The sequence below is a fragment of the Solanum tuberosum genome, unplaced genomic scaffold (assembly GCF_000226075.1).
Source record: "Solanum tuberosum cultivar DM 1-3 516 R44 unplaced genomic scaffold, SolTub_3.0 scf00232, whole genome shotgun sequence".
NCBI classification, from domain to species: domain Eukaryota; kingdom Viridiplantae; phylum Streptophyta; class Magnoliopsida; order Solanales; family Solanaceae; genus Solanum; species Solanum tuberosum.
In genome coordinates this window covers 154894-178279 of record NW_006239158.1, presented here as the reverse complement: position 1 = coordinate 178279, position 23386 = coordinate 154894, and the positions used below count along the sequence as shown (strand labels likewise).

At 31.8% G+C, this 23386-nt stretch overlaps 1 protein-coding gene across 1 annotated transcript; it reads right to left on the bottom strand.

Annotated features, from left to right (window-relative positions):
- Positions 1–344: 344 nt before the first annotated feature.
- On the bottom strand, positions 345–3828 carry LOC102602870 (potassium channel KAT3). Its single transcript, XM_006356818.2, has 11 exons — positions 3595–3828; positions 3216–3431; positions 2945–3097; positions 2798–2855; positions 2383–2700; positions 2053–2292; positions 1869–1967; positions 1753–1785; positions 1480–1665; positions 877–1372; positions 345–519 (listed from the first exon to the last, which is right to left on the bottom strand). Exons 1-11 carry the CDS (start codon positions 3720–3722, stop codon positions 377–379), a joined length of 2070 nt encoding a protein of 689 aa, XP_006356880.1. The 5' UTR covers positions 3723–3828; the 3' UTR covers positions 345–376.
- Between the last annotated feature and the right edge of the window lie 19558 nt (positions 3829–23386).

Genomic DNA, 23386 nt, shown 5'->3' with positions numbered 1-23386 from the left:
TGTATTTGTTTTACAAGATTTTTGACATGCTTTGCTTGAGCCAAGAGTCTATCGGAAATCGCCTCTCTATCATCACAAAGTAAAAGGGGGTAAAACTGCATACACACCAAGCTAACAGAGAATCAAAGAGTCACATATGATAGACTGCCACTGAGATTATTGTAAGAGATATGTGCCACCTTGACAGCAATATGTTGTTCAGTTTTCATCCTCCAGTAATACTTGGAAGAAAGTCTTGTAATTTTGTAAATGGTATTTAAAATTTTCCAATTTGATTTCATCCCTTGGAGATACCATGATCAATATATAATTTTTTGGTTTGAAACTCTGAGTAGACACTAGATGTGCAAACAAACAACATAGTGAATTATCATTGTCACATTGTACTAGTTTCTACACATGAGCAATCAGTTGAAAGAAAGAACAAGTGATCTCCATCTCTAATGACATCTGTCTCATCTATTTCTACATCTTCTGCATTTACAACTTTCTTGAGATTGTACTCCCCAAATCTTTGACCTGCAATTAAACAAAGTTATCAAATTTAAGTGGGATTTCAAATTCCAAATTTTTTAAGCGTAAAATTTGACCTATAAGTTTATATGACGCATGTTCGACATGAAGAGATTGTCAGTATGATGTAGATGGATTATATTAAGAGAATATTAGTTATTACTATTGTTGACTAGTGAATCTTTGTAAAATTATGTGTATTCGAAAGTCTGTAATAGCACGTAATTGCAAACATTTATTTGTAAAAAATCGTGGAGATATGAGATTTAGGATATTCTGGTACCTTGTTATGAGTTATGATTTGCTCATTTAGTAAGATCGTATAAGAGTTTGGAAAGTTTTAATAGTTTTCACAAAACTCACCTGCCATTCTGAATAGCTCTTCTAGTGTATCAGGTAGTATTATTAGCTTCCCATTCTGCTCCTGCAATGAATTGATGTTGTTTCTCATGTGAATAGTAACTCTCTTTTTGATAGATTTCCCCCCCTTTGCACCAGTTTGACTTCTATTACCTGAATAAGAACAGCAGGGGACCTCATGGATGCTTTTGTTTCCTCCACGTTCTGTGTCGAGTTGATCTTCTTTCCACCTTCTTTCTGGTGGACTCTGAGTCATTTCAATACACCCCTTGGGAACTACAGAATGATCAAGAACTGTTTGGCGTTTACGTCCACAACTTTCACCTTCATTTTCTACTTGTTTCTTGGTTCTAGCTTCTAAAGTTTGGATATTTATACTAATCAGGTCGCTAAGATTGGTTGGTGTATCTTGCTTAGAAACATGAGAAAAGTTGTTGAAGACTAAACTTGGATCGCTTTCCTCGTCCACATTATCAAAGCCTCCAAATCCTTGCAGTTTCTATTTAACAAAGAGAAGAAGGATCAAAGAAAGTTGAGTGTATATTACAACTTTTCTCATTATAGTTGTGTGTCGCGCAATTTGTGATCATATCCTTGTACACATACCTGAATAAGATTTCTCATTATAATCCGTTCATCTTCTTGATTGTCGCGAAGAATGTTCAGAAATGTTTTCCTACTCAGACATAAAATTTGAGAAATTTCAGTTGTTCTAACAGCATATGGTTGTGGCCTTCCAAGTAAAACACCTATTTCTCCAAATGATTCTCCAGCAACAGCCTTCCCAATGATCTGTTTGTGAACAGATTTCAGAAAAAATAAGTTCAAGGCTAATGTGTTTGAAAATGATATAATGATTGTTGAATGTGTTATACTTACTTGTTCACGTCCATCGATATCTACTAGTAGATCCTGCAATAGTATACATAACTGATTAATAACACGAACAACAAATTCGATGTGTTCAAGTAATTGTTCCCAACATATTAACTTACCAATGCTCCTGAGACTATTATGTAAAAATCTGTTTGAGACTCATTCTGTAAAATCACATCTTCCTTGGGAGGGTAGTATTCAGCTTCCATTTCAGGAACCTTAAAAGCAAGAAATAAACCATTGAATATAAGTTGTATACACCAACTGAGAAGGGGATCAGAGCAATGTAGAAAAAGAAATTACCAGTTGGAAAAGTAGGTCCCTTGAAACGCCTTGGAACAGACTGACATTTTGAACTATTGGTAAAAACAGGTAATGTGCAATGCTTGATCTGATAGCTTTTGGCAGAACATTGATGGTCTCTTTTTGTTGCAGTGATTCAGTTTTGAACTTAAGACAGATATGAGACAAAACCTGATCTTGTATCCTTGGTGACAACTGATTTCGTTTCGCGAATTCTTGTGCTGCTTCTACATTATCCCTCTGACACAACAAAAATCATGAAGTTCAATATCTTTTACACAATCAGTACGTATAAATATGTTTAAGAGAGACGGAGAAAAGAGAGTATACGAAGTTTCTTGTGTAGCCGGTCCAGTGAACTACAAGATTTGTCATATTACTAATGATGTAAGATGTCAATCCCAAGTTGAACAACATGTAAAAGATGTCAAAGAGCATTTCCCTTGTGTTCTCAGCATGTAAATCTCCATAACCAGTTGTTGTTAGTGTTACAATAGACCAATATAATGAAGTTATATATCTATCCCACAGGCTATCTTGTTTGAAATTGGGATTTGCTGCACCAATCCATGTTCTTTTAGTATCAGGATATCTATCTGCAATCACATAGTTAAAACATCCAGCACAATGCACTGCAAACAAAGTTACCTGAAAAAATCAAACAAACAAACAAAAAGAAATGCATTTTCTTAGTGATGAAATATCAATATTATCGATACATCATCTTAAATGAATCGTGACTTACAGATATCAGTTTTGCATATCGTGTCCAGAAATAGTTAAAACGGATGTCCTTCTCAAGCCTGAATTAGGAAAATACTATAACTTATATATACTGACAGTGTAAATAATTTTTACGGTATTGATGTAAAATATGTAATGTGTTAGGGACCTTGCAAACAGGGCACTGACTCTTCTAAGACGCCAAAGTCTGAGCATACTGAGCAACTTAAATCCAACGCCGCTCTCTTTGTGATCAATAAAGAGGAAATCATGAAATGGTACAGTGGAACAAACATCAAATATGAACCAGGTTGATAAGTACCTGTTAATTAATCATGTAAAAACATTTCATATATTAGAATTATAAATCTTGATTCTTCTATAACTTTGAGATAGAGAAGAAAAAGAAGAGAGAATCTCTTAATGTTACATAATTTTACCTTATTGCTATCTTTTTAGGATCATCAACAAGAATATAAGATTCTTTATCAAGATAAGCCATGAAGAAGTTAAGGAAAATGTCAATAGCAAAGAAGCAGTTGACAATGTTGTCAAAGATGACCAAGGCATCTATTTTGCATATCAGAAATGCAAACTCGAAAGGCGTAATCCACGCCGTGTAGATGACAAGAAATAGTAGAAACATCTCCCAAGCCCTGCAAAAGATTGACAAAGTAGTCAGAGCTGAGAGACAGATTCAAGATTTAATTTCAATAAGTACTTAGTATTTGTTGAACTTCTAGTGATACTATTTTAAACATATTTATGCTCTGTGTAAAAAGTTATGAGACGGAGTTAGAAGGGCTATAAAATTATTACCTATAACGAAGATCCAAAGGCGAAATGATATATTTTCGAAGCTTTGTTTCGTGGTTGATTTTGGTTCCAAGAGAAGGAAGGAGATCACTAGAGAAGAAACCAGAGTATTTAGCATAAGAAAATGACATTGAAGTTCTTTTTTTGTTGGTGGGGTTTTGAAATTTTGAAGTTTCTTGGATGCTATAGTACTAGAGTTTAGTTAAAAAAACTACTCTATATATTGATGGTAAAGTCCCTTTTGAAGAGCCTTATATATAGATGATGAAAGTGAAGTTGTTGACTATATTGCAAGTTTAGTCAGCCTCATCTTTTCTTTAAAGAATGATTCTTTTGATATGCTTTGAAACTTATGGAAAGTGATTATGTAACTTATGTATTGGTATTATCACAAAGGAAAAAAAAAAAGGAATTGTAAATTGTAGTGTTTTAAGCTAAAATACTAGTTAGGAGACTTAGGGGGTGAAAGCGGATTTGCAGCAACCACGACTCGTGTCACTGGTCATCGAAAATCTTCTTTGTCCACAACCTAGATATTTTCTAGGAGATGCCAAGAATTCTCTTGGATAACTAACTATAGCCATAATGGGGAATACATATTAATTTGTTGAGTAGTGTTTGAACAAAAAATAAAGGTAACAAGATTGTTATTGGGTGAAGAAGGTTCTCAAAATGGCAGACATGCCACTAACTTAATGTAGTTTGTAGAGAAGAGTTTCTTAGACAAGGAAGAATAGAGGAGGGAAAGGAATGGAAAGGAAATGGTGATGTAAATGACTAAATGGTTTAGTGGTCGGAGTTCCACCATCAAGAAAGTTGTGTGGGGGTTAGAAATGAAACAATTATAAAGCATATTTCAGAAGGACAAGTTTGAGTGATAAGATAGGTGAAATCTAGAATTGGATTCACATAAATTTCATGCATGGCCAATAGGTGAAATCTAATTAGTAAATCTAGCAATATTAGCAAGATTTTAAGTAATACTCTCTCCCCCCCTCCCAAAATTAACGCGAGACACTTTTCTTTTTAATATATCATATTTCTATAATTGAAAATAATATAACTTTTAAATTATCCTTTACACTTAATGAAATAACTTATAATCATCACAAATTTCAAAAGTTTTCATTTCTTTCTTAAATTTTGTGTAAAGTTGATTGGTGTCATATAAATTCTAGGGAGTAAACGTTATCAATGTAACGTTTAAATTGAACTCCTTCTATTTTTTTGTGTGTGTCTTAGTTTGATTGATTAGCAAGGAATTTAAGAAGAAGATAAGATAGACCTTTTAATTTTATGGTCTTAAGCTAAAGATGTATGTAATACAAAAATATCATTTAAATCTTGTGATTTTGAACATGTCACACAAGATATTGAAATTAAAAAATTATACTCCTTCATTTCAAAATAAGTGAATTGTTGAGATTTTTTCCTAGTTCAAAATACGTGAATTGTTCAAAGTTTAAGAGAGTTGTTGGAAGTTCCTTCCATTTTTGTCCCTCATTTACATTTTCTAGGTGATAATTTCAAGAAAGTTAATTGTTCATATTTATAATTTACTTTTGAATTATTCAAATTTTAAGGATAGTTCGAGAATAACTAAAAAGGCAAAAGTGGAAAGTGAGGTTCAATTTATGTCCTAATTTTTTTTAATAGGTGTGCATTGCCTCTACATTCACTTGTATTTTGAAATTGAGGAAATACTAAATATAGAAAATGACATTATTTTTTTTTAAAATTATTAAAAAGTAATCAATATAAGCTAAAACCTATATAGTGAGTAATATCAAATTTCTTAGAGTTTTAATTTACTATGTTATCAACTAGTACTCCTTTAACATAGAATTTCACCTTTAATAACCTTACAAGTGATCTCATTTTCTAAATATTTTTTTCATATCGTCATTGCGTCGAACTTGATGAATTTTATAAGGTAACCATCATTGTGAACTATTAATATTGTTTTAACATATGATAGTAGTAGTAGGTTAATTTTCATTTTTATTAAATTATTGATTAGTACTCGTATCATATAAATTTAACTTTATAAATGATTTGATCATATAAAGATAATTGTCGGTGTATAAAACTTAAATAGACAGATTCCCAGCACATATTCAGCAAAAATTCATAAATTTTGGTTTTAGATTTTGTGGAAAACCCAATATTTCTTCTCACCATTTCCCTCTATGTGCTTTTCCCTCTTATCATTAATCCATAGTTTATATGTTGGCTCGTGTTTTTTCTACAAGGAGAGATGAAATATTTTGATGTAGGTTCGTTACGAAGCAGTTACTAATATTTATATTATATATATATATATATTTTTATTTTTATTTTTTTTAATGTGAACATGGAATATTTTATATATTTTTCTTTTTTTTCATATCGGCCGACCTCATCTTCTTCTTGATAGCTTGCATGTGACTTTTGTATGGGCTATTCCAATCATTTTCGCATAATTCTTGGAACAACTTGTTTTATAGATACTATATTTCCTTGTCTTTTGAAGGATTTTTACACACCTTTAAAGAACTAGTGGTAAATGTAACCTTATTCTAATGATTTAATTGAACCTAATAGTTTTAATTTATGTGTGTAAAACAATAGATTTTTAACAAATATCATAATTTGAATACATAATTCTAAAAGTATAATAAATTTCATGCTAAGAACTTTATATTTTAAGTATACAACAACAATATAATCCGTGTAATTTTATAAAGTGTCGTCTAAAGAAGGTAAAATGTATAGAAATCTTAGTCCTATCTTGAAGATAGAGTGGTTGTTTCCGATAGAACCTTATTTCAAAGAAGAAACAGTACAAGCAAATAGAAAAAGAAATAACAAAAATGAAGAAATCATGAAAATACACTACAAAAAGCATGACAAATCATTATGAACGGTTAGTACAATAAAGCAATACAATAATCAAAATATAAGAAACGACAGATAATCTGAAATGGTAATGCTACCATCTTGTAAAACTTGCCTTTAAACTTAGGTAACACTTCTTTATCATACAAAACTCTAGAATCTGGATGTGAACCTACATTTCATTCATTTTGTACCGATACAACAAGTGACATCAACATCAAATTCCCTATTTCTTTTAATAATAGAAGTCGACCTAAGATATTTTAAATTTCTCCTCTTTTAAATAACTTGTATAGCAAACGTCATTTCCAAATCAACCTCTTACATAAATAATAATATGCAATTAGAACATGTATTATTTGATATTAGTTTATCTTATTGTTGAAAGGGTGGCGCGACATGTGTTGATGAGGGGTGGGGGTTGATGACTTCATATACATATATTTAATAATCACATGTATGCATGAAGTTTCTTTGAAAGTGAAATTTTGTCTTGGTCGAAGAAGAGAATTAAATGGAAAAAAGGTATAATTTAATTTATTTGATGAAGGGAAAGCGAAGTGCCAAGAGGACCCATTTGATACGCCTTAAAAAAGACATTGTTCTTGGCATAGGTTAATTTTAATTTTATGGAATTCAAATTTTATAATGATAATTTTTAAATGTTTATAATTAATTTTAAAATTTAATATTTATACATATTTAACAAATTACTTAATATATATAATAAAAAATATTGAATTTGATTGAACTCATACCCTAACTTGTAGCTCGATATGGGCATGGGCAGATATTTTTCAACTTGCATAGTAGCAAATCTACCCTTATAGGTGCGCAAGACTAGTGTCCAACAAAAGATTCTCAGTATTAAAAGTGTATATGAATCAGGTTGGTTTAGATTTTTTAAATATCAAATCACGTTATTTATATAGGATTTCAAATTTATGAATCAAACCAAACTAATAAAATTCGAGTTTTGCAACCTTGAATTTTTTTTGGATTTTTTGATTTCTTGGATTTTTTAGGTAATTAAGTATTTATACCAACATATAATTAATTTGTGCTTCAAATATATTTTTAGTCTTACCAAAATACAATTATCTAAGGTGTTTCTTAAGAAAAAACACAAAATATAAGATGAGATGACACTAAAATATTCAACAAAAAATAATAATGAAATTGCATTATACAAATATTGCAAATTATTGAGTCATAATGAAAATAGTCATAATTTAAAAGTACTAAATGATGCTAAAATAAGTTTAATAAGTATTAATTAATTACATGACTAAATATTAAAGAAAAACTAAAATTAGGTTATGTATTTAATTATCTAAACCAATGTAAAACTAAAGAACGAATATTCAATATTATTGTCATTTGTTGAATTAATCTTTTTTGTTAGCGTTAGTATTGATTTGATTTTGTTTGCCCTTTATTAGAATTACTAATATATATGGACTATAATCTTTCATTCAAAATTCTAAATCAAAAGATAAAATCTATGAAAAATGTATAAGAAATGTTTATTAAGTCTATCAAAGTAAATACTTTTATGTATAAAATACATTTTGAAAATTTTATATATAATGTTGATTTGATTTCGAGTTAACTTTTTTTTAGTTAAAATCAAAGCTACCAAGTTATATGTGAGTTTTTTTTTTTCAATACCAAATCATTAGTCTTTTTTTCCCGTTTAACTAAATTTACGGTTAGATTCGATTTTTGATTAGATTTACCAACTTGATTTAATAAAACACAATTATTATTAAATAATTTTTAGTGTTAGACAATTTGTAATGTGATAAAATAGAGATAATTAACCTATATATTAACCCAAGTTATAATACAGTAGTCACATAATCTCTTATATTTTTATTAGAAGAAGAGACACTTGAGATGCTTCACTTCTCTGTAAAGATGGAGATGAGAAGTTACCCAGTAACTTCCAACTATCCTGGTTTCATTATTTATGAGGATGGAAAGTGGAAATACAAAAACTCTCTATATTAAAAAGGATCCATTCTCTGTCATAAAATATAGTCTTATCCATCAAAACTATATATAAAGTGTTCGGCAAGGAAGAGAAATAACTTCTGAAGAACAATAAATAAAAAACTTCAACTCAAGTCAAATCAAGATTCTCGAAGAATTATTGATAGGATTAATGAATGTTTAGATTGTTTATGTTTTCACAATCTCTTAAATCCTTACGGTATCAACTTAGAATATCTAAAAATCATATTAAAAATCGGATGGACTTTCCAAGTCACATAAATTGGAAGAAAAAATAACATATATTGGGTTCGTGTTAGCACTGACATTTGAATCTAGTATATACTCATAAGTTACAACTCCCTCGATTCACTTTTACTTGTCACGTTTGACATATCGAAAAAAGACAATTATTTTTTATGTTTTATCCTCAACATTAAATACTTATTCAATAAAATATTTTTCCAAGTTCTAATATTAAACATCATTTAATAAGGATAGATTGTGACCACTCGATTTCTTAGCGTCAAATTGATGATGATGATTTACTTTGGAATATTAAAAAGTAAATTAGGTCCACCCTTTTATAACAACCACTCCTCTAATTGGGCATAATTCATTGAACTCCCTTCCCTAGTCCTATTTCACACTTTTCATCCTTGTCAACATCCTGCATTTTGGGAGACTCTTTTAACTCACCAATTTCCTCTCTCATACCACACAAAAATGAAAAAAAAAGGTTTCGTTAAGGGTGGAGCAATAGTAAAGTGACACATTCGACATAATTCAATAATTTTGATTAAAATTTTAAATTTATTTAAAAACTATTTAATATATACAGAATAATATCTCAAAAATTTAATAAGAAGATTAAATATATTTATGATACAAAATCTATAAACTAAATTTTTTTATTCCAATTCTTTAGCGTATGTTGTACCCATGAAGTCTTTTTTTTTTTTTCTTCATAAAAAGAGAAGGGATCAATTAGATTAGAAAAGCTAATAGTAGTCCCAAGGTGATCAAGAAAGGGCCATTTGGATGGTATTTAATTTTTGTTCTTCCACCATTTAAGTAATAAATAAATGGTTGAAAATATATTTGATACTAAAAGAACCAAAAAAAAGTCCCTCAACATAAGTACATATTTTGTCTTATAATATAATGCAAATTATGTCTTTGAAAGCATAACAAGTTATCTTAATTCCTATAAAAATTTATATCGATTAAGGCATAAGTATCAATTCAGAATTGATCACAAGCCATGTTATAAAAAATATAATTTAGTTTCTATAAAACTTATGCAAGTATAACTTCAGTTTCAGAGGCATAACTTAGTTCCTATAGAATTTATGTCGATAGAGACAAAAGTTTTCTAAAATTATGTCAAAAAAAAATTAGATCATAAATAACGATACTTAGTCCAATATTTTTCATTAAATGAATAGAAATGTCAAAAATAAAAAATCGTTATATTTTAGGGAAAACAAAATTTAATAATTATTTAAAATAGACATAATCCTTGAAAAACTTCATCAAGAAATGCTTGATCCTTTTTGTGGCTATTCAAGAATATAATAAAAAAAAGTTGTATAGCTTCTTATAGATCAAATTTTCAAGATTCACGAAAGGGAAATCATTCATGCTCAATTTTAAACACTAGCCAAATATTTATTTTTATTATATTGTGATGATAAAAGGGAATATGACTTGTACATTTTTATGAAGTCCTTGGGAAAGCATATAGGATTAGCACCACTAATTGAGAGAGAAAAAGAGAGATCCCTTTAGAAAGGGAAACTAAATAAGTTACCACTTCTATTTAATTTCAGAAAAAATGTTTCTTTTCTAATTTTGTTAGTTAATATTCTATATGACAATTTTAAGATCATAAAATTAAAAATTATTTTGATAAAATATATATTTTTAATTTAATATTATAAGATTCATTTGCCCGATCAAACTTAGATAAAAATTTGAAATGTAGAGATTATGATAAATTTTAATTAAATAGAAATCCAAAGGTTTATCTATAGTTTAATCTCCTGCCAAGGTGGGGAAAACAATACTAATAACATTCAAAAGAATATAAAGAAATTTTAAATTTGAGAAAGTTCCTCAGCTTTCTTTACTTCTCTATATTGCATGGATGAAATTCTTAAGGGTAGATTGTGATACCATTAAAGGACGTGGTGCAGTAAATATGACTATTCTTTCTTAATCAAATGTTTCAGATTTAAGCTCAAGATATAGAAAAATCCTTGGTAGAGAGCGTTTGCTCTTGAATGGGACTCTATGTGGCGTAAATTTAAATTAATCAAGCTTCAGTATAGATACGAGTCATGAAATCGAAAAAAAAAGAAGAACAAGTAGGATAGATTATGATAAAAGAGTAAAAGAGAGAAAAATTCAAATAGGAACTAGCCAAGTAGATTTAAAATATCACGTAATTTAAAGTGAAAATACTCTTATCATTACAAATTCTTTTATTTCCATTGCTTGCTTCTTTTTACTTCTAATCATTAATTCCATTCCTTATTTAAAATGGAAAAGGAATACAAAGGATAGAACATTTTGTACTTCAAGAAATACTACTTATATGATCAAATGCTCTCCTCCCTTTTTTCTTTCCCTTTCATTAATTCTGTCCATAAAAAAAAACCATAAAGTATTTGACCATAAAGTATTTGATTTGATTACATTAATATACTTAATTAGGGGTGCAAACTAAAGATATCTTATATTAATTTGAAAAGATTGCAATGCTAAATACTCTTAATAGAAAAATCTTACTGATATTATTCAGTGGTGGAACTAATATTTTCGCTAAGAAGAATTAAGATATAAAAAGATAAATATACAATAAAAGTCGAAAAGATTTAATATGTATTATATTTACATATATATAAAATAATTTAATCTTTTATGTAATGTAATTTAATATAACAGATTTTTAATTTAAATATGGCGTTCCAATATATGGAAATAAAATATCTCTCTTTTTAATGCATGGTCACATTTTGGGTATATAAATGGTATCACTAATTCACTATAAACTCTTTGAGGAGATGTCTATAACGTACATACATATATATCATACATGCAAGATTTATATGACGACATGGTATGTGTTAATCACTTACCTTGAATCCATGATTATTCATTATATATTGTTATTGACATATCATATAACCACGGTAAATTAATTTAATCTGGTGTAAACCTTGAGGGTGTGTTTAATTTAAAAGTAGGAAAAATATTTTCCTAAATTCTCTTTCAACCTCCCCCTCTCTTTCAATTTAATCCACCCAAACACCCGGACCCTTAGTCCCTCAAGTTACCACCTCATAAAGCAACTCATCCCACCCGGCCGACCAACTCGGGACTCATCCCCTAATCTCCCAATCTAACATCCACCTTGACTTGAGACTCGACTCAAGCTCGACCTTAATTTAGGATTTGACACCTGATCGAGATCCTCCACCGATCTGAGACTCGATCCCAGCCCGTAATCCAACCTTAAACCATAACATAACCATGACCCTAACCTATGAGTCAACCCCGAAAAAATAAAGGACCAGATCTCTAATCCCATGCTAAACTCAATCAAGTTATCGATATATTGGTGTCAAGGTCGGATCTCGAGTCAGGGTATAGGTCTTAGGGTCGAGAGTTGGGGTTGGGTTTTGGGGTCAGGTCTCGATATCGGGATTAGGTCTCAAGGTTGGGTCGATGTACGGTTTCAAGTAGGGGTCAAATAGGGATTGAGTCTCGAGGTCGAGATATCAGGCTCAAATGAGAGTAAAAGTCTTAAGTTTATTGGGTCTTTTTGAAATGATGTTGATTTAGTTTGGTCTTATACAGTGCAGGTATTACTAATTTCTTTGTTAAATGTGTCAGGTGAAGTTAGGTCGGGAAATTAGAGTTAAGCAAATTATAAGATGGAGAGAGTTACACTTTATTGGAGCGAAAAGGCCCATGCAATCGAGCATTATCAAGTTTAAACTGCACAAGCAAGAAAGAATGGGAGTTGGCAGCCCTGTGCAGTCGGCTGCGCGAAGTGACTCCAGCTGTGAGAAGCTCAACAAAATAAGTCTAAATAAAGGGTATTTTTGAGATTGTAAAGAGGATGACCCCATGATTTATAAGGAGAACTGGTCCCAAATTATAGGGTATCACTAGAAGGTGGCTAAATCAGAAGGAGCAAGAACAAGAAGAAAGAACGAAGAAAGGTACATGACTCTAATCTAAAATAGAAGTTGCGTTTAAGATTTTTTTGTAATGTCTTCTAGTTTTTCCTATATTTTTGTGAACTTGTCTATTTTTATGGAGTAAATTCTAAAGGGGGCAAGGACAATATGATGTAGGGTTGCTACTATTGGATTATGCTTTTGTTCGGATGCATAGAACTGTGAATTGCTATTCATATTGGTATTAAAAAGTTAGTTATTCGTTTACATTTTAATCAGAAAAATGCCTTGATTATATCTTTTCATTCTTACGGTTCAATTCTTGATTGATAGTTTCATGAAATAATCGAAAGAGATTGAGAATTGTTGTTTATGATTGGAGTTAGAAAGTATTCGCAAGAAGCTTTCCAAGGACTAGCTTTCCTATGCATATGTGCATATCTTTACTTTGTTTACATTACTTGTCAATTGGAAGTCCAATTTCTTCGAAAGAAGAGTTTTACTTATTGATAGAAATAGTAACCAACTTTTGTATTCGTAAGAAGTAATAATATTTATTTGTGAATCTTGAACTATTTCATATCCTTAGATTTGCAACCTTGCCATCATATTGCCTATGTTCCTATTTTTTTTAATTGATTATCAAATTTTGATATTTCTCTCAAGTTTTGTTGTTTAATCAGTGCTAAAATAATTTACAATTTTCAACATAGAGATTTTACAGCACAATTCTCAAGATTCGACTCTTTCAATAATAAAAAAAGAAATTATATTGAATTTCTATTAAAATCTATCCCTGTGGATACGATACGTTACTATACTATCTTTGACTAATGAAGCCGTTAGATATATTTCATCATGTGCTTAACAAATTTTGGCCCTGTTGCCGGGGATTGACAACAAGTAGTTTTTTGTGTATTAATTCAAGTTTTTTTTTTCTTTTTTTTTTTGTTAACATCTCAAGTTTGTTATTATCATAGGCAACCACAACTCTAGTGTATGGCAGGATCTTCCTCAAAAGAAATCATCGAATACAACCTAGAGTTGTAAAAAGTTACATTACTTAAGAAGGAACTTGCAGAGAGGATTTCAGGATAGTCTAATAGTCAAAATACAATGACTAATAATATTGAAAACATAACTTTGAATGTATCACTCAACCTTGCTAATCTAAATCACCCACTTGGAGTGCAAGATAATGCTGAACACCAGGGGGTTGATAATCAGAGGAACAATCGCCCTCCTACTGATATTGAGGACCAACCGGACCAAAATAGTGATCGGACAAGGATATTGTTGGGAGATTATGCGAAGCCAAACTACAATGGGATGTAGTCTAGTGTGAGATGTCCTCTTATTGTTGCCAACACCTTTAAGATCAAGAATAATATTCTCCAAGCAATCCATAACAACTATGTTTTTAGAGAAAAGCAAAATAAAGACCTGAATGGTCATTTGATAGACTTTGACGAAATCATAAATACGTTTCACCATTATGGGGCATCAAATGACACAATATATTCAATGGCATTTCCATTTTCTCTGAAAATTGATGCGAAAATATGATTGATGAATTCAACCCTTTCAACCTTACCAGTTTCAAAAAAAAAATATGATTGAGGAGTTTACCATCAAGATCAATCAGAGCTAGAACATATATGAAACTTTGAATACGTTATTATTAGTGGATAAGACAATAAAGATGCAAAAAGAAATTAGCAATTTCACACAGTTAGATACCAAGACCGTATTTGAAGCATGAGAAAAGTTTAAGGAATTATTGAGACAAGTTCACACAATGGGATTGAACCTCAGATACAATTGACTTATTTTTTTGGATGGATTAATACCAACATATTGAAGAATATTGAATATTGCAGTTGGGGGGGGGGGTCAAATTATGAAGAAAACATCATAAGAAGCAGTTGAATTCTGAACGAGTTCGCGGGGGATGCTAAATCAATGGGCTGTAGACACTTCAATAAAAAAGAAAATAGTTAGGATACACTAAGTCGATACTTACACTACATTAAATGCCAAAGTTGCAACTATTGTCAAAGTGAAACGATTGACTGTAGCTTAAGCTTAGACGACACTACCGACTATATGTGATTTTTTTGGGAATGGACATCCAACTCATGAATATAAACAAGGGATAGGGGCATAAAAAAGGTGAATGCCATTGATAAATATAAAAGAGAAAACTATCAGGGAGAATAACAACAAAATAGCTCTAGAGGTCAATCACCTTAGGGATACCAAAATCAGAAGAGACAATAGGACAACCAATCACGTCTGGAAGATCTTATGAAACTTTCTTTACAAAGGTTGATAAGAGGTTTGAAAGTCAAGATGCTTCTATTCAAAATTTACAAAAGAAGATTGGACAGATTGCTAATTAGATATGTGAGAGACACCTTGAAACTATTTCAAGTGATACAGAGAAGAACCCTAAGGAACTGGAGGTTGTGACTTTGCGAACTGGAAAACTATTGAAGGATAATAAAGCAAAGCTTGTGAAGTAAAAAAGAGCTAAAATGGTATACAAAGAAGTAAAAAGATAGTAGGGGAGTCCAGCGAAATTCAAAAAGGAAAAGAAAAACCAGTACTGAAAATTGATTCTAAACACATGCTTGCATTGCCTTTTTCTCAGAAGATGAATTGAGAAGCTTGACAAGTGCTTCAGTAAATTCTTAGAGATGCTGAAGCTACTCTATGTGAATATTTCTTTCACTGAGCAGATGACTCAGATGCCTGAATAAGCTAAATTTGAAAAAGATTTTGTCTAGCAAGAAAAAATTGGAGGAAACATCTGTTGTAAAAATTGAATGATTATTGTAGTGTTATTCTTTAGAATAAGTAACCTAATAATTGTCGTTAACTTTCACCATTCTTTGTGAAATAAAAAGTGATCGATTCGAGAAATCATTACGTGATTCAGATGCCTCAATCGATCTTATATTGTTGTCCATTTATAAGAAATTAAAAGGAGAACTAGGGTGATAAAGTCAATTCCAATGTACCTTCATTCTTAAGGTATTGTTGAACATGTCCTTGTTCGAATTGATAAATTTATATTTCTAGTGAATTTTATAGTGCTGGATATGCAAGAGAACAAGGAGGTTCCCCTAATTTTTGGGATGCCATTCTTAGCCACAGAGAGAGCAATTCTTGATATTTCTAAAAGGACAACTTATGCTTAGAGTTGGTGATGAAAAAATGATATTCAACATGAAGAAGATGATGAAATTTACCATAAATGAGGAAAATGACTACTTATGCTTTAGAGTAGATATTTTGAATGACCAAGCTGAAGAATACAAAAATGACAAGTTGGTTGGGGACTCTTTGAAAAGATTCATAGCCTAATCCTGTATTACAAAGAAAAAAGATTTACAGATTAAAGATGTAACAAAGGTACTTAAATCTGACAAAATAGAGGGCATTGAAGAAGAAAAGTAGAAGAAGGCAAAGAAACCAAGTCTAGAGCTCAAAGTGCAATCTCCACACTAGAACATTTCTAGAACATGATAGTTTTCCAATAATTAATTTAGTGTATCTTGTAGGTGAGAATAGACTTGGGTAGATGAATGAGTTGGAGGAGTTTAGACGAGACACATATGAAAGTTCAAGAATATTCAAGGAGAAATCAAAGGTGTGACATGATCATCTCATCAAGACAAAAGAATTTAAGGAAGGAGACAAGGTATTACTCTACAAAAGAAGACTGCATCTATTCTCCAGAAAATTCAAGTCAAGATGGACGGGACCATGCGTGGTTAAGAATGTTAGTCCCTATGAGTCAATATCAATTTCAAACACTCAAGGTACTGAAAGCTTCAAGGTAAATGGCCACCATTTACAAGTAATATGTTTGTGGAGGATTTTGAAAAACAATAGTATAACATAATCATTCCATAAGTCCGATAATCACTTTTTACGTCGTGCCATGACATTAAATCATGTGCTTCTCGGGTGGCAACCTGATGGGTAAGATTTGTTTTCCCTTAACAAAAAAGGTGCATGATCGCGAGGGCAATAACGTGAGGAAAGGAAAACGTAACATGGTCATTATCTACATTACGCAGTCGGACAACTCGATATGTGGCGCGTGAAAATTTTCGCAGAGAATGTTTTTTGGTACTCACCGCGCGGTCGCGGGGCAGAAGGGTACTTCGCATAGGAAAAAAAATTTGATCATTTTTTATTTATTTTAAAAAAAAATTAATTAATTAATATAGGAATTTTAACACCCATAAGTTTTCTTCCTTTCTCTTCTTTTTCTTTTCTTTCTTTATTTTACCTTTTCTCCTAAACCTCTCAAATCCTAACATCTATTTTCCTCATTTCTCCATTAAAAGACCTTCTACTTTTGACTTCATCTTCTTCAAATCAAAAGAAAAATGGATCCTAATACTGCATCTGACAAAGAATGAGGAATTTGAAGGAAAGTTTTCTTTACTATTAATATTTTTTATGTCATGGGGATATGTCATAATTTAAGTATGGGTGTGAGGAATTATTTGTACACATATGCTATCAATTTTTTTTATTTAGGTTCATTTGAAAAAAAACAAAGAAACAATTTCTATTTATTTTTAGGTTAATATTGTTTTCTTTGTTTTTAGGTTAACTTATTTCTTGTATTTCTATGGGTTTCTTGTCGGATCTTTACAATCTTCGTAGTTTATTTTGAAATATTTTTTTTACAAATTTAAATCAAGTCGTAGTAGTTGAATAAGTGTTAGCGACGGGGTCGATTATTTCCTATCTAAAGATTGTATTGCTAATTTTTTCAAAACTAAATGCACTTGTTAGCTCTTGAAGTTTGATTATATCAATCTTTGAACATCGTTTTGGTTTGTACATTTTGTATAGTACTCATGTTTTGAAGGATCTAGAACTGGGCTTGGTAGTACTTGAGGTGAAATTTTAAGACTCTCTCTGGGAAGGAAATAATTGCAGGCTTTCTTTGTTACTCTTGTTTAGCCTATATAACTCAACTCATTCTTAGTTAACCATTCAGGACCTTATCATAATCCAATTTTCTTTGTAAGCCTACTTATTCCTACAACCTTGCTTCCTGTACGGTAAATATCCTTGAGTCTCCTTGAAAGAATTAAAAAGTATGTTGTGGAAGACTTGGTTAAGTGAGTGGTGTTTGCAAAAGAAAAATAATTTTCAACCCGATGTTTAATTTTTAAAATAAAAAATAAAAATGGATAATAACTGAGCAAACAGCATCTTGAGAAGCAAAGTTGTGAGCATATTCATAAGAAGGTGAAATTGAAAATAAAATAAAATAGTGTTGTAGGTTTGTTGGGTGATGAAATAGACTCAAGGTATATAATGTACAAGGAAGTGTGAAATAATTGACTTTGTCACTTCACCAAATTCCTTACACTACATTACAATCAATGCAAGTCCTGCATGATCCCAACTTGAGAGGTCCTATATTAGTTGAAAGCAACTCGATTGCCAAGATTATGATATTTCTTAAAAGTATGAGGTATTTCTTTATGAGTCTGAGTGATTATAATCAATTTGTTTGAGATGCATCTGCTAATTCTATTTACTGAGAGTGTTTGCATCTTCTTTCTTGTGAATTTGTTCAAAGATTGATACATGCTTTAACATTGGGTGTCAATGAGTAGCCATATTATGAGGAGTGTATTGTGCACCTATGGACATGATTTTAATTGATTCGTATTTTTAATAATTGTGCATCAAGCTTTAGGGGTGTTTATGTTATAATTTTAATTTACTCTGGATGAGAAAAAGTTCAAGTGTAGGGATATTTGATGAGAGTAAAAGTCTTGAGTTCATTGGGTCTTCTTAAAATGATCTTGATTTATTTTAGTCTTATGGGTATTGCTATTTTCTTTGTTAAATGTGTCAAGTGAAGTTATGCCGAAAATTAGAACTAAGTGAATCAAAAGATGGAGAAAATTACACTTTATTGGAGTGAAAAGCCCAATGCAATTGCGCATCATCAAGTTTCAATCGCGTGGAAAAGAAAGAATGAGAGTTGGCAGCCTTGCGCAGTCGATTACACGAAGTGATTCGGTCATACGGAGCTTGATGAAATAAGTTTAAATAAAGGATATTTTTGAAATTTTGAAGAGGAAGACTCCATGCTTTATAATAAGAACTGATCCTAAATTTTAGGGTATCACTGGGAAGGCGGCTAAATCACAAGGCGCAAGAACAAGAACGAAGACCAAAGAACGAAGAACGAAAAATGAAGAATGGTACACGACTCCAATTCAAAATGGAAGTTGGGATTAAAAGATATTTGTAATGTCTTTTAGTTTTTTCTATATTTTTATGAACTTGTCTATTTCTATAGAGTAAATTATAAATAGGGGAAGGAAAATAAGATGTAGGGTTGCTACTATTGAATTATGCTTTTGTTTGGATACATAAAACCGTGAATTTCCATTCATATTGGTTTTAAAAAGTTTTTTATTCTTTTGGATTTTAATCGAAAAAATGCCTTGATTATCATGTTTTCATCTTATAGTACAATTCATGATTAATAGTCTCATGAAGTTGAAAGAGATAGAGAATTATTGTTAGTGATTGGAGTTGGAAAGTATTAACAAGAAGTTTTCCTAGAACTAGCCTTTCTGGTATATCTATCCACATGTTTACTTTGTTTACATTACTAGTCTATTTGAAGTCAAATTCATTGGAAAGAAGAGTTGTACTTATTGATAGAAATAGTAACCAACTTTTGTGTTCGTAAGAAGCATAAATATTTATTTGTGAAGCTTAAACTATATCATATATTCTGTGTGTCCCTAATTTTTTTAATTGATAATCGAATTTTGATATTTCTCTTAAGTTTTGTTGTCTAGTTAGTGCTAAAATAATTTACATTTTTCAACATAGTGAATTTACCACAGAAATGTCAAGATTTGACTCTATGGATAATACTGAAAGAAATTATATTGAATTTCTACTAAAATCAATCCACGTGGATACGATACTTTACTATAATATCTTTGACTAGTGAAAGGCTTAGATATATTATATTATGTTCTTGTTAGGCTTGTGGTTGAGTTTCAAGGTGGGGGTCTCGGTCTCAATTTGGGTTGACTCTTAAGTTAAGGGTCGAATCTCGAGTCGGGTTGGGTCTCATGATTGGGGTCAGTGTTGTGTCTCGAGTTTGGGTAAGGATTTCAAGCTCGACTTTGGTATCATGTCTTGGGAAAAAAGTTATGTTGGTGTTGGATCTCAATCTCGAGTATGGGTCTCAGGTTGTAACACCTCAGACTTCGAGAAATAGCTAAAAAGGGCAAACAGGCAAGTTCACGAATCCAAAATGGACCTTGAACCCTTCACGAGACCTTAGATGGCCCACTTAGTGGACCACAACCCATCTTGGGCATCGTGAAGGAATTCCCAAGGGAGCCAAGGTAAAGGTCACCTAGACGAGCCACTAAACGGCCCGTGGTGACTTGTACGATCCGTTTAGTGGTCCGTACAAGTCACCCATCAGATTTTGAGTTATGATTTAACTTCAAACAATAATATCTCTTAGGACAAAATGTATTAGGTGTCCTATGACCTATTAAATTAAAGGTCATTGAGTCTTCTTTCCAGCGTTGCCAAGTTTGCCTCATTTCATGTTTGGAGGAAAAACTTATGCGTATTTTAGTGATGCCTTGTCGAGCAGATGCAACTTGACAACCCATTAGATGGGCCGTGAAGCATTAGATGGCTCGTGAAACTCCCCGTTTTAGGCACCTTTTCAGTTTTATAAGTTGGGATCATTTTGGTCTTTCCCTTATGCGTTTGCTACTTATATTATGTCGTTTTAACCCCTATTCTAAGCCTAAACTACGTCGTTTCACACCAACTTAAGGGATTAGAAAGTGTTAATCAATTTTGTTACGTTCATTAACACTTCAAGACATCACGACAAGGTTCTTAGAGGAGAAACACTAGGGTTCAAGGGCTCTTCAAGTTTCTTTGATTTCGCTAAAGAACTTTGTTCTTTCAGGTATGTAAGGCGATCATTGTGTTGGACTAGTTCGTCCTCATGCCCTATATCTACTTTCAGATTAGTAAAAGAGTAATCTAGGGTTCTATCCTTAGATTTCAGTATTCTTGAGATGAGTTGACATTGAGTTCTTAATTCTTGAGTTGCTGATTATTGAATTCCTAATCCTAATCATTGAATTGTCATACAATGTGAATTGTGATTATTGAGTTGATTTTCCACGACTATTTTTCAGCATAAACCCTATTTTGAATATTCAGTGAATTTTTATTGAGAATTCTTTAAACAAACCATTATTGTTTAAACTGAGTTTTGAGGAAGTAAAGAGCAGTTTGAGAAAGAGTTTAAGGAAACTAAGTATTTCCCAAATGTTTCATTTTTACATGAATAAAAATAGTAGATTATTTTGAGGAAAGTTAAAGAGTTTTTAGAAAGATTAAGTACAGAGTAGTTACCTCTTAAAGAGGCCTTTTTTGAGTAATTATCTCAACGCATAATGTATTTTTACATTGAGCAAAGAGATTTTTTTTCTAAATGAACAATGAGTTTCTGAGACAGTTCAAAGCAGTTATCTCTTGTAAGAGGTTAGTTTGAGAAATTATCTCAAACCAGAGAAAATTTGAGCAAGAGTATATATATTATTGGGAGTAGTATTGAGCACCGATATGGGGGAGAGTTCAGACAACTCACAGCCCCAATAAACCATGTCTTGCCAACATAAGTACAAGATCATACTTTTTAGATGAATCTTTAGTGCCTTCGGGCCGAGCTTAGTGGATCCACTTAGTTGAGGTGTTCTATATCTCGACACGATATGGGACAGTTCTGGCAGTGTGGACAAGATGTTAAATCATCACTTAGCTCATAGTGATGGTTGTCGATTAGAGAATCTCCCAATAGAGTTAAAGTGTATTTTTATGTATCACTTCTTATGTTAAAGTCCAGAGGATGAGAAAGTATTTTGTATAGTTAAATCGTTTCATTCCTTTAATTCTTTACATTTAGTTGAGTTTATGTTATACATATTGCAGTCCTTTCTTTCAGTTATTTCACCTTGGATATATTACATACTCATACATTCAAATGTATTATTGTCATTTGACCAGCATCTTCTTTGATGCAGATACAGATGTTTAGGATTATCAATAGGCGCTACGTTGAGATCATTTGACACTTTACTTAGCTTTGGTGGGCCTCCTTGCATTCCGAAGGATTCCCCTTTTTCCTTTTAGTTTAGTCCTTTCAGGGTGTTGTGGGTCTTGTCCCAACATTCATGTTAAACTATAGAGACTTCATAGATAGTTAGAGTTGAGGAGTTACTCAGTACTTTATTTCCTTTAAAGACTGTATTGCAAAGTATTATTCTATCACGACCCAGACCGTCCTGAGTGGCACCCACACTAACCCTCTAGTGGGAGAACCATTACTACAACCCAAACAAATAAATTTTATGAAAACTAAGGTATTTAAAGATACAGAAACAGGTTTAAATGACTATAAAAATGGAGTCCCCATAAACTCTAAGGTTTTAACAAACAACTAACCAACTAATGCGGAAGAACTAGAACCTAAAATTCATTGTACCAAACCTGTACTAACAAGTCTAAGAACAAGGGGTACAACCCCAACAATAAACAACACCTTAAAGAAATAGTCTGAGTCCGAAAAGAGTAGACTTAAACAAGAGAGATCCATGGCAGCCTGAAAGAACTGGCTCACCCTTGAATCCAGTCACGCTCAATAGTCACTTAGCTGAGGTCTATCAATAGCCGCCTGAAGATGCCCTGTACTCAACAAAGAACAAGCAAGTGCAGTATTAGTACACAACCACAGTATACTGGTAGGATCACACAGCTATCCCAATAAGTAAAACACATGCAAGTAACCACAACATTATAAAACAGGCATATACCGAACATATACAATATTAGTCATCTTTTCAGGATTAATGTAGCATCCCACGTTCTTAATAATACACATTGGTTATCAATTTAGAGCAACATACAGTCTTCCAATAACAATCATCATTAGATATGAACGAAAATATTTCAAGTAGATACACAACACAATTCAATGGTCCTTTCCGAAACCCTACCCAATTCAATGGTCCTCTCATGGAACCCAAACCCAAAGTGTTAGTGTACCGGTTCATGGTACCCGATCCAATGTTTATGCTGAAACGTGACAACCGCCAAACTGTTAGCATACCGGAACGTGGTACCCGATCCAATGTTTATGCCAAAATGTGGCAATCGATCCCATATTTATGTCGGAGCGTGGAAACTGATCCCATATTTATGCCGGAATGTGGCAACCAATCCAAGATAGTGTGTCGGAACGTAACACCCGATCAATTCAACAAACCACAATCACAATCACAATGTATATTCTCACAATCATACAATAAAAGGTGATTCATGGCACACAATTATTCAATTATCCTCATTTACGATTAGGGTGATCAATAATGCAACATTCGCATACATACATGCATTATAGTGAACAACTACAAACATATATCACACCAACATGAAATCACAACCATCACCTACCTCGAATCCAAGTTTGAACCCTTAAGGCACTTGAATCTTCCCTTTTCGGATTCTTCCCGCTTGTTCGCGGTCTAAAAACATACAATTAATGCAATGATCAATAAACGAGGCCTAATTACCTAGATCATAATCAATAATATCAACCCTAGGTCAAACCTTGATCCCCATACCCA

Coding starts and splice junctions, on each gene's coding strand:
- LOC102602870 (XM_006356818.2), bottom strand. CDS start 3,722: ATGTCATTTTCTTATGCTAAATACTCTGGTTTCTTCTCTAGTGATCTC. Junction 3,432..3,594: donor CCTTTGGATCTTCGTTATAG/GTAATAATTTTA, acceptor AATCTTTTGCAG/GGCTTGGGAGATGTTTCTAC. Junction 520..876: donor AGAGCTATTCAGAATGGCAG/GTGAGTTTTGTG, acceptor GTTTAATTGCAG/GTCAAAGATTTGGGGAGTAC.